The sequence below is a fragment of the Curcuma longa genome, chromosome 13 (genome assembly GCF_044706935.1).
Source record: "Curcuma longa cultivar G26 ecotype Majalengka, Jawa Barat chromosome 13, ITB_CL_G26_1.1, whole genome shotgun sequence".
Lineage (NCBI taxonomy): Eukaryota > Viridiplantae > Streptophyta > Magnoliopsida > Zingiberales > Zingiberaceae > Curcuma > Curcuma longa.
In genome coordinates, this window is record NC_133873.1 from 5,227,641 (window position 1) to 5,240,310 (window position 12,670).

The following is a 12,670-nucleotide window of genomic DNA, read 5'->3' on the forward strand; positions in this document are numbered from 1 at the left end:
AAAACTAACTTATACACCTAATAAAAATATTTGTGAAAATAAACTTTTAGAAAATCTAAAACCTTTAAAAATTAAATTCCTAATTTGCATTATTCTCACTTACCAAATCGCATCGAGTGTGTTAGCATATCTCAATGCTTAAACCATAACACTTTAGGGAACAAAAATGTGGCATGGAGTAATATTTTAAATTTAGGTCCTAGATATGTAGTTGTCGTCTCTTCTTCGTCATTGTTTTCTTCTTCATCTCCCTTTTATATTCACCTCTAATTCGTGATTGGCTCTATATGCTTGCACTCCGACACAATAGTTAGAAATTATGTTGTTTTGGTCAAAGATTGAAATTTTGATATGACTCGAAATTATAATTCTTGCTTGAAATAAGTTCTTGCCTTGTCATGCGTCTCTTGTATCACCTTAGGAGAAAATATAGTATAGTGTGGTAAGCAGTAGGCATGAAAATCAACTTTTGAGATTGACAAGCTTTAGAGTTATAAATATCTACAGAAGGACACTTGCTAATTAAGGACGTAATTCATTTGTCATTGTCAAATGGATGTCTTACATTTTTTATTTCAATATGTTTATTTTGTACATATTCCTCATTTGGTTTTTTCGGATAACATTAAAAAATTATAATATATGAGTTTAAATCTTGGTTAGTAGCATAACAATTGTTTTTCAAAGGGCGTCAACTCAATAGGAGGCTCTTCTAATGTCATGTCATCAAAGATCTTTTAAGGTCAAGTCATTTAAGGGGATTTATGTGGTTACCTTTTATTGTTAGGAAATGAATCATTTAACAAACTGAAACATTGTTGATAAAAAACAAAAAGAGGCGTTTAATTATCTATATCGTCAAAAGGGCGCCCAACAACCACCAAGTCTTTAAGTGAAGTCGACTATATTGATCTTCTTTTGTTATTGGGCTCAACTCCCTACTATATATCATCATCTATATTTAAATGAATTTTTTTTATCGTTGCTAACCATGCTTTCTTTAGTTTCTCTTGTCCTATTAATGTGCGTATTTGACATGGTCTCACATCACCTAACTGAGCCATTTATGGACTTCTAAGTACGTGACCATATTGTCTTAAATGCATTTTTTAGAATTTTCACTTAATAGGCGCAACCTTGACTTTCTAATATTTTTGTTTTTTATCTGTCCATCCTCGTATATCTGCACATCCACTTTACCATTCCTATTTCTGTGACTTCCATCTTTTACTCGTTGCTCGCTTTATCATCCGATATAACATAGTAGTTCTATCCATTGTTTTGTAAAATTTTCCTTTAAGTTTTAGAGTTACCTTACAATCACAAAGAACATTTGGTGCTCTCCTTCATTTCAACTATACTGCTTGTATTCTATATAAAATATTTCTATTAACCTCTCAATCCTTTACAAAAACGATCATATATACCTATAGCTCTCAGTTATAGGTGATTACAAAAACGTCATATATACCTATCTCCTAGCTTAACACTTGTCTTGCTATGTCTGATACTATTAAACATAAATTTCATATGTTCTGTTGTTACTTTACTAAACTTAAAAGTTATTACTTTCAGTGTTTCTCGACAAGATTTGAGTTTAACATTTACTTTTTCATGTGTCTCATTGACCAAAATAATGTCATTTGCAAACAACACGTACTATGATAATGTGTCTTAAATATTTCTAGTGAGTTCATCCATGACTAGTGTAAAATTATATGAAATTTGAGTTAATCCTTGATGTACCTTATATTTTTTTTACTCTTGTCATTACATCTTCATATATATCTTTAATTATTTCAACATACATTACATTAACATCTTTTTTTTTAGAATTTGACGTTGTCATAAGTTTTTTTTAGGCCAATGAATACCTTGTGTAAGTTTTATTTCTTTTTTTGACACTTTTCAATTAGTTGTGCGAGAAGATGTAAGCCAAAAGGGCATCACTCTTTTAAAAATTAACAAAACAACCTTTCACCTTTAAAAATTTGATATTAAAATACCTTTTTGTGCTCCACTTTGGAGTAATTTTGACCAACGGTGCACCACCTTAGAGCAGCTTTAACCAAAGCTACTCCTAAGGTGGTGCAACTTTGGTTAAAGGTGCTCTCACCCCTAGAACAATTTATCTCCAAGGTGGTGCAACTTTGAGCAATGTTGCTCCAAGGTAGTACAACATTGGTTAAAGCTGCTCTAAGGTGGAGCACAAATGATACTTAGCAGATCCTGCACAATTTGATCAAAGATATTCCTGTATTTTTCTATTCCAACCTTTTGAAAATCTTGCTGGATGGAACACCTGTGATAACCATGATATTTGCCTTCATGTTGGTTGTGTAATAATAGATTGATTTACTAAAAATATATCACTTCTAGTCGTTCTGGGATTAATCTATTTTGGCGGATATTAATTGGCTGCAGGATATTATGATTAGTGAAGCACAAAGACAAGTGCAGAAAAATAAACTTGACAGTAAACAAGTTGCAAATAGGCTACGTTTTTCTCTTCGAGTAAGTTTGAACTAGTAATATGTGATCTTGAATAGCATTGCCTAATATAACTATTGCTTCTTATACAAAACTATACAGGCATACATATCCATCTTATATCTACGGATACCACAAAATTTCAGGATAGTATTGCGTGGGGAAGTTGTTAAACCTCACAACATAGCTAATGATCTCATATATCGGGAATGCATATTGTATAAACCACACGTCTGTGGAGTTTCAGAGGTTTGCCTCTTAACTTGTTTCATCTCTAGTGAGCGACTTTTGTTATATGTTTTGTATGTCTCAGTAACCAGTCTTCCAAATTTTCGTACATCTGCGATTTTTATGTTAACTGACTATTTCTATGCTCCTCAATGGTGTCTTAAAAATTTACATCTGAGATTTCTGTTAATTGATTGTAATTGTGTTAGCTGGATAAAGATAACGAAGCTCCCGCCATTCCGGGGAAAGGATCCATTGTAATTGTGTTAGCTGGATAAAGATATTGCACCTAAAATTAAATTCTATTTGAATGATGTTTTAAAGAAAATGATTCCAAAACTAGCTACCATAGTAACTTCTTTATGTTAAGTAAGAATATTCATCGGATACTTGTGGTACAAACTAGAAGAATGTTTAATATTCTTATACATCATTGATGGGTTGTTGATCTGTTTCTGTCTTAATTTAGGCTTCTATTGTCACTACCATTGGATTTCTAGATGGTGCTCCAAATGTTAATGTCCATGGGTTCAATGTCTACCACAAGAATCGCCTTATATTGGTTTGACATTCTTTCTTTCACCATTTTATTAGTATTACTAGATTTTATTTTGTTTGCCTATTTAAATTCTCATGAATCATCTTGTATATCATCTGAAAGTGAACCTTGAAATAGATAAATTGCCTTTCTGGTTTTTTCTTCAAATGATTCTGACTCTTGCAAAGTTTGCTTGCTAAATTCTGGCTTGATGTTGTATGACTGTATAATTGTTTTAATAGTGTTCTTTGCACCTGCTGCTACAGTGGCACATGAAGTGCTGTGATGCATTCAAGTATGCTTCGCCCCATTGCATATACCTGCATATACATACAGTTTTGTATTATTTAAATCTTCAATTGTTTATCCTTTTCCTGGTTATTTTATTGATTCAATATCAATCTCTTTGAATAAACTAGATGAGTGCCCTTAATTTAGGATAAATATAAACCATGGATGAATGAGAGGGGAAGATATCATTAGTGAAAAGGACTGTTTGATTGTTGGAACAAAAAGAGATAACTCATAACAAAATTATAATCTTTGAAGAAAATGAGAAATATTACGATTAGCTCTTCCTAGTAATTGTGTGTGTGTGTGTGTGTGTGTTCCAAAAGAGATCACTCATAACAAAATTATAATCTTTGAAGAAAGTGAGAAATATTATGATTAGCTCTTCCTAGTAATTGTGTGTGTGTGTTGTGTGTTCATCACTTTTGTGTTGATACTAGGAAAATAATTGAGTTGAGTAAATACTATTATAAAAGCATCTTGTGCACTACCTTTATATTAGGATTGTTAATGTTGCTAGAGGGAGGGGGGTGAATAGCGATTTGCTTCTCGATTGTCAATTGTGTGCTCGTTCATAAAATGTTAACACAGTTGAAAATACAAATTAAGCAACATAAACACAACAAATTAATTTTTACATGATTCAAAACTCTCGGTTCCTATTCTACGGCTTAGTGTCTTAGCGGTAGCACTACTATGTTTTCTCCTTCTTGGATACCTTTTTAAGGCGGAAAAATCTCTTACAATATATGTTCTTACAAGCAATACAAACTAAATGCAAAGATAAAGATGAAAATGAATACAATGTAAATAAACTATTTACACAATATTTTCTTTGCTCGCTGTTCATTTCTTTTGAAATGTCTCTCAAAGGTTCGGACTGCAGTAGCACTTTCCCTCAAAATCTTCAAAAACTAGCATACAAAATCCTCCATGAAACCTTCCTTTATAGGGTTCAGGTCAGGACTGAAAACTGTCTAACAGTCGATTGCTTTCTCCCATCAGTCAATTGCTTTGGTCAAGATTTGAATGCTGTTCTACTCTATTAGCCCAATGATTCCATCCAGCTCAGCAACAGTTGACTGCTATTCCATCATTAGTCTAGTGTGGCAGTCAAGTTCAAAACTTTTTGTTTGCTTTGCAACATCATCAGTCGAGTGAACTTGATTGATAAATTAGTGGATTGCTGGAACACAGTAATCGATTGCTTATAGCACAAACCTCTTTAAAGCTCAAACTCTTGGTTTTGTACTCATCAATCGATGGTTATTCTCATAACAATCGATTGATATCTCTGTTCCAGCCTTGTCAAGGTTGAACTCTCATTTTGCCTAGTATCCAGTTACTAAGATTTAATCCGTCTAACATCCAGTCAATCTTGATCTGTTAACATTTCATTTGTCTAGCATTCGGTCAACCATGACCTGTTAGGATTGTACTATTGTCAAACATCATGTTCTCTTTGACCTATTTGGATTTCCCTTTTCATGTCTAACATCTAGTTAACTTTGACCTATTAGGACTTCACCATTACCAAACATCTTAACCTGTTTGGACTTCTCTTCTAGTGCCTAACATCCGGTCAATCTTGACTTCCATGACTTGTCAAGATTCCCTCTCATGCCCGTCATTTGGTCTTCCGTGACTTGTTAGGACTTCTATCATTGTCAAGTGTCATATCATCAATTGTGGCTCACTTGGACTTTGCTCTTGCCAACTCTTTGTTGGATTTTCAATTGTTAAGTGTCTGATCAATCGTGATCCACTTGGACTTTATCCTTTCTAACGCTCTATTAAATTTTCAACCGTTAAATGTCCGGTCAACTGTAATCTATTTGGACTTTTGCACTGTCAAGTATTTAGCCAACCTTTATCTACTTGACTTTTTCGTCAACCATCAACATCGAAACCCAAACCATACTCGGTCAACCTTGACCTGAGATCGATTACACCAACAATCACTCCCTCCAACAATCTCCCCTTTTACTTGACATCTCGCTCAACCAATAAATATATTGATCAAATATCAAAATCTAACTCGAGTTTGGTCAACCTTAACCAAAGGTTGATTTCACCAACAATTTATATATTCTTGAGCCCTAGAAATTTCATAAATTTTATGCAAGTATCTAGATTTGAGAAAAATTGATTGTAATGCATGTTTATTTAATTATCAACTTATTTAAACATTAGTCCAATTTTCAAATTAGAAAAGTATGCTAAGTTACTAGGAGACATTCGGGCCTTTGCTTTACATGTTGACTTTGTCACTAGAGAACCATAGAGACTACTTCCACTTCCAGATCAGAGACTATTTCCAGACGCATTAATAGGGATGACTGAAAAGACAAAAAATCATTGGTCAATTCTCTAAAAATTAAAATAAAAAGAAAGTACATTAGCTTCTCACTCACTGGAACAGTTGTCCAAGAATGAACAACAAAGAAATACTCAACAATCTTTATGAGGCAAACACTTCTGCTTAGGAATAACCACCAAAGAAGGTGCTAACAACTCACTCAGAATTGAGTTCTCCTTGATCAAGGAGAATAACACAATCCAAGAATTTGAGATCAATTTAGAAATTTCTTCTAAAATTTTATAGTTTACAAGTTGTATGAGTTTGTAAATTTTTAAGTGTTTGGTATATTTCTTAGAGATAAATTAGATCTTTTAAAAATTGGTTATAGTTTTAGAGATAAAATAGGCCTTTTCTTAGGCAACTTGATCTCATTTCAAGTCTATAAAAACGGTAAGTTCACATATATTAAATTATCTTTTAGTTTAACAATATTTCCTTCCTTGTTAGTCGAGAGTGAGTGTTGGGTGGCATGATTTGTTCGTGTTGAATAAAAAATACACTCATTTTGGAAATTCTGAATAATTCTCCATAATGTTTGCCAATTTTTGTCACTTTCTTGTTGAGTAGTTTGCAAATCAGAAAACCATTTGGTCACCTGCTATTAGCTAGTTCTTGCTTGATAGTGATATTCCTCACTGTTTTTTAGATTAGATTTTTTATTTCAATCATACATAGCTATGGAGTGAGATACAATCCATTATTGACAAAGCTAGTTTCTTGCTTGATTTTTTGTCATTGCTTTTTCTGAAACTGATTCCTTTTATTTGAAATTGGTATCTTTCAAATGTAACACAGTACTAAACATGCAATGTAAATATTTTGCAGCCTTACTGGAAAGTTGCAAATAATTCCTATGGAAAAGGCAGAGGAGTTGTTGGTATGCACTATAAATTCCTTCCGATGGCACTTTTTTGTATTTCAATCTTTTTGTCACGCTGGAGGCCTCCTGCTCAAAGTCTATCCTCAACTTATTTTCCAGTTTCCTATAAAATTGTCAGGTGTACTTGAGACAAATTTCATAAAACCTACTCATGATAAGCAGGATTTTGAGAAGTCTGTCCTTTACCAAAGGCTTGAGAGTCGCTTGAAAGAGATGACATATGAATATTGGTAAGTCTGATTGTTCTAGGACAGGAAGACGAGGCCCAAACCTCAGAATTCTTTGCTCTTATCAATATTTTTTTCCTGTTTGATGAGAAGTTGTTGCTTGCTATTAACAATTATGGATGAAGCTTTTTACACATGCTTTGTGCATTTAAAATGATTTGCATGAATATATATTTGCATATTTGACTTGGTTGACCAGCAATAAGTTTTTTTTTCACGGCAAGTAATTTCAGTAAGGATGGTGGAAAATAACTTAAAAGCTTTGAGGATATTTCACAATCAGAATTTGTTTCTTTAACATTTCTTGGGGTTTGCAGTGGCAATTATCTGTTCTCTTTTTGTTAATTGATGTAAATCAAATATTTGGAATTCCATTTTATTCAAACAGTTGATGCCTTTCTATAAAAACCATTGAAGCAAGCATAAGCAAATTTTCCTTCAGTATATAAAGAGTCACTTTCTTGTTGGAAATGTTTTGAAGTTATAACAAATTCAATTGAGAAATTTCGTTAGTTTAGGTCATAAATTCTTTTCAGCTTTTGTTGTATATTTCGATTGTTATCTTTAATATTTTTTTGGCTGTTATGATGTTTTTTATCTACTTGTATGTGCGTATAAGAAGGGGAGCCTTGGCGCAACTGTAAAGTTGTTGCCGTGTGACCTGGAAGTCACAGGGTAAGATTGCATACAATAGATCCTTCCTTGGGATCTCACATTAGGTGGGAGCTTTGTACACCGGGCTTCCTCTTTTTTGTTTGCGCACATAAGTAAATTATATTGTATTTATGATTCTCTTAACAGGGATCTTCATTGCCATTTGGTGGGCTACTATAACAAGAAGAAGCCTACAGCACCAAGTCCATCTGCTCTTGTTTGCCAGATGCCTCAGTTGGGAACATCTAGCTCTTTGGATCTGGTTGAGACTGACCATTTTACACCAGCTAACCTGGAGAGGACCACACTCATTACCGCATCCACCCAACCTGTATCTTGCGTAACACCTACAGACTTAAAACGTGATGGTAGTATGCAGACCGGTAGGTTAACTATTTCCTTCAGTGTTAGCTAATTTGTTTTTTTATGCTAACCTCAGTTATATTATGATGTTCAAACCAGGACTACCACATAAAAGAAAGCATGAAAATCAAGTTGCTGCCACAGAAGAAAAAGTGCAGATTTTATCTAATCTATCTGGATCTAGAAGCATCAAGGAGAATAAAGTATGGAAGTTTTTTGCAACAGGCTTCTGATAACTCTATTGTTTCCACAAGATATGCAGCATGAATTTGATACCACCATGTTCCTGTGCATGCACTAAATGCAGCAGGCAATGTTAAGACCATTATGATATTGAATATGTTCATTCTGTCTCTCTTAGAACTTTGGATCTAATTCTAGGACTTGAAATATAAAACTTTTCTTCCATGATCGCGCCTTGAGAAACTATTATATTTGTATGTATTGGTTTTTTGTTATTATCAATCAATGATGGAAAGAAATTTTCTCAAAACTTTTTTCCCACTGAAATTGTTCTGATAGCCAGACATGCACTTTAGACCTAATGGATCTCATAGCCAGTATCTAGTGCCAATCCAAATATGAGAATCTGTTCTCAGAACTTTTTTCCCCACTGAAATTGTTCTGATAGCCAGACATGCACTTTAGACCTAATGGATCTCGTAGCCAGTATCTAGTGCCAATCCAAATATGAGAATCTGTATGCATATAGAAACTCCTTTAGGCCTGGAGTTGAATATTTGTAATAAGTAAAACTTGAAAAAGGGTTAGAGAGCAAACATTTGGAATTGTGAAGGCGGAAAAAAATATATAAAACTTAATAATTAAGGAAAGAACAAAGGCTGTGATATTAATTTTGAGGTGAAGCCAAAGCATATTCAGCATTCCTACAAATATTAGCTACCCAGATCAGAAGTACAGCTAACCACTACATCGGCATACTTGAGAGACAGTTTATTATAACACAGCTTAACAATTATAATCACATACCTGTGCAACAGTAAGATTTGTCCATTATGATTTAGTTAGACTTGATTCAACTTCTAGATTTTTATCTAGGCTAGTTTAAGGCTAAACCGGATACAAAATCCTGGAGCATTTCTAGTTTTGGCTGCAAGAAATAATAAGATATTTAATTCCATGGCCTTCCTTTATGTGCTAGTCAATAAAACATATAATTCTAGATATGTAATTGCATAAATATTATTTCTCATATTTTTCAGGCGGCAGTAACAAGTCCAAATTGTTCTATAATCATGATAAAATGTGAAAACACAGACATGAAGATAAACTGTCCTTTGAGAACCGTGATTTTGTGTCTCAATTTAGTTTATATCCCTAACCACAAGCTTTCTCATGTTGCATAATGTAATGACAATGTTTCACTTTTTTTCTGATGCTCTAGTATCAATTTGTCCAGGTTTCTGGTTCTGGTGTGCAACCAATTCTTGATATTAAAGCAATGATTCTAAAAAATAAGGAGCTACGTGATCAGTAAGTATCTATTTGTCTCTTCCCAGTGTTGTTTTGTTTCTTTAAAATGTATTTTTTTTCCTTCACTTTGTCAATCTGTGCAACAATGGGGTATTTTGAAAACTCTTTGGTGCTACTTTTACAAGGCATTATTTTCTTTTCTTTCCATTATCCATCTTAGCTACCTCTTTTGATTATCTTTAAAATCTTGTGAAAGTAATGTTTGTATCGTTGGTGTTACCAATCTCACAAGAGTTTCAAAAGTTATTGGGTAAAATTGTGTGCAAGTTTTTTTACCATTGTTTCTTGTTTTCAGGTGCTTGGAGTACGAAGAGACAGAGAAACAACTTATGCAAAAGGTCTCAACCCTTAGTGTTTCATTTTATGATCAACTGAAACTGTGATGTTTTTGCATTTTAAGTAGCATTAGATAATACCATAGTATCCACTAGATTTCAGTCCTAACTCATTGCCTTGTCCTTCTACATTCAATATAATTAAGCTACAAACTTTGGAAATCAAGTTATGAGGATTTTCTTCTGTCCACTTTCCATCTTCCCTTTTACACTCCGTAAAGGAAGTGTTGTACTGGCTGTTTTTAATGCTCGTTCTTTCCTATCATCATATCTATATGCTCATTTGTGTAGCCCAGGATAGTCTTTTGTGAAATGACAATGCATGATAATTTTTCAAAATTGATGTGCTCTTTAAGGTATTATTAAACCCTGCTAGTGGTCGCATAGTAACATATGATTGAATGCTTTAGAGTGATATTTGGACTGCTGAATATTTGTTGATCTTATCTGGCAGGCGAAGAAACTTAGAGCTGAGCTTCTAGTGGTTTTAGAGGCATACAAGAAATTGCTGATTGATGTCATACCAGTTGAAGATGTTAAAACAGAGACTGTAGATCATTTTATCTAAAGCACGTCTATTAGTCACCCTCTGCCAAACCACAAAACATCAGATGATCACGACCATGATCCATTATAAACTGCCCAGGATCTTAAAGTTCTTGGAAAGGATGAGTTCATCTTATGTGAAACATTCGCTTGCAAATATCTTAGATGCAGAAATGGTTGTTCCAGCCGATATGTTGTATGGTCATTATTCTCATGTGAGATGAACCTGTAAATCTGGTTACCTTGTGCTTATTTTGTGACATATTATTAAGTAACCATTCTTGGGCTGTTGTAATTTGTAGAAGTATGAGCATAGTGGTTTTAGCATTCCATTGCTATCTTTTGGAAGATCATTCCCTTTTCAAGTTTATAGTAGATCTAGTTTTCATGTCATGTAACAATTAGGTGACAGGTGGTATACATCCTAGTTTTGATTGATCATTAGATTCATGCTGTAGATTTCATGGCTATGAATAAGAAGTTGCCTTTCAATCTCAGGTAGTTGTTCAATTGGCAGGATCACTGGATGGAGTCTTCCTTCTGGCGGCTTCTTGACACTGCTCTGCAAACTTAATGCACACTGAATCATAGCCTCTGCCTCTCGTCCTTGTCCAATCGGCCGCAAAACATTCCAGCCCACTGTGAATCAAATGTGGATATCTCGGTTAGCGTAAGTATGATTTGTATCTCTAAATTTTGAATGTTCAATGTGGTATAGTTAAAATTTATCACTGTCGAAGACCATGCTGAGTTACATTTAAAAATTTTATTTAACCAAATGTTTTGTATTGATACAGTTGGACCAGCTCGCTTCTTATTTTAAGTTAATGAATTGTGAGTCGGCCCAGACTGACCAAATTGTTTTGACCAACCTGTTCATTAATCAGGGTCAAGTGGACCAACTATGAAAATACTTCTGCATTATTCTTCAATTGCCTTGTTTTTATCTGAGTTAATTTGTTTCTTTTCCCCTTCTTTTTGGCCCTTGTATCTACTTTGGTCTTCAAATATGTAAGAAGAAATATATCATTCTCTTTAAACTTGTTAACTTTGTTATGTAGTTCAAATTTATAAAATAATTCATTTCATTTTACAATAGAGATCCTCCAAGTGCATACCTTATTAGGTCTTTATTTTCAATACTCTCTCCATAGTGGAGATCATTTCGAAGTTTCTTAAACCTGCTATGCAATTAATTAATAGACTCACCTTCCTTTATTGTACAATTTTGTAATTGACTAAAGAATAATACATGAAATAAAATATAGAGGTAAGAGATGTAGTCTATCATTCTAGATTGTAAAGTTAAAATTGTAATGTTAGCCGCTATTGTGAACACTATCAATATCAATATAAAAGTACCTTTCAGACAAAAGGATAGAAATTTTTACAACTGTAAATATTGACACCACAGTTACCAAGAGAAAGGTAGTCTGCTAGATAGGCTATAATTTCCGGTATTTAGTATTCATGACCATAGTAACAAGAATTAGAACATTATGCAACAAAAATAAGGTGCATAATATCTATTAAAGCTCTTAGGTATTTCTTCGAGTTAAACATTAGACAAAATTGTTTTATCTGAGTGGTGATTGACTAGTCCATCCATATAGAAAAACATCACTAGCGAATAGATAGTCACGAAGGAACTACAAGATATACAACCATTACCTGATTTTAACATATTTGTAGACATGATTTTAATCAATCTATATATAAATCATTAGGGTCTCAAGCTCCGGTGGCATTGGCCTAGAACTAAAAGAGAAAAGAGATTGATAGTGCTCTTGCAAATGCAAGTCTTAAAGATAGTGTTATCTTTTCAACAATAATTTAAAATCAATGGTTCCTTATATCCAAAGCACAACCCTAAATTAGGGAGAAAATATTGTAATAACTATCACATAATAGCTCAAAAAATAAATACAAGTAATAAATACGGAGAAGATAAGGAATAGAAAAGCATGAAATCCCTTAGTATCAGTGTTGATGATAATATAATTCTTAGAGAGTTGTTCCTATATCAAAATCACTTGGAACCCACAATATTATTAATAATTGGCTCATGCAATCATAATTCAATAAAGGAAAAAGGAAACAAAAAATGAATGCAAAAAAAAAAAACAAACAAACAAACAATAATATCAAGGGACACCTCTACATCAACATCAAATGGGGTGTTCCCACACCTCATTATCAAGATCATAAAATGTAGCATTTTCAACATTAATTGCCATCAACTTCTCCAACCAATTTATTAAG

General features: G+C 33.4%; 1 protein-coding gene across 2 annotated transcripts in view; it reads left to right on the forward strand.

The window, feature by feature from the left end:
- Positions 1 to 11,385, forward strand: part of LOC141844036 (protein MICRORCHIDIA 6-like) — a 52,444-nt gene extending 41,059 nt beyond the window's left edge. For both annotated transcript variants that reach the window (XM_074732022.1, XM_074732023.1), the window contains 10 exons: positions 2,425 to 2,514; positions 2,593 to 2,739; positions 3,188 to 3,280; positions 6,735 to 6,786; positions 6,908 to 7,019; positions 7,818 to 8,053; positions 8,133 to 8,236; positions 9,454 to 9,527; positions 9,823 to 9,865; positions 10,317 to 11,385. In XM_074732022.1, the coding sequence (XP_074588123.1) occupies positions 2,425 to 2,514; positions 2,593 to 2,739; positions 3,188 to 3,280; positions 6,735 to 6,786; positions 6,908 to 7,019; positions 7,818 to 8,053; positions 8,133 to 8,236; positions 9,454 to 9,527; positions 9,823 to 9,865; positions 10,317 to 10,430 (1,065 nt within the window). In that variant the 3' untranslated portion in view covers positions 10,431 to 11,385. The remainder of the gene's footprint in view (positions 1 to 2,424; positions 2,515 to 2,592; positions 2,740 to 3,187; positions 3,281 to 6,734; positions 6,787 to 6,907; positions 7,020 to 7,817; positions 8,054 to 8,132; positions 8,237 to 9,453; positions 9,528 to 9,822; positions 9,866 to 10,316) is intronic.
- The last annotated feature ends 1,285 nt before the right edge of the window (positions 11,386 to 12,670 follow it).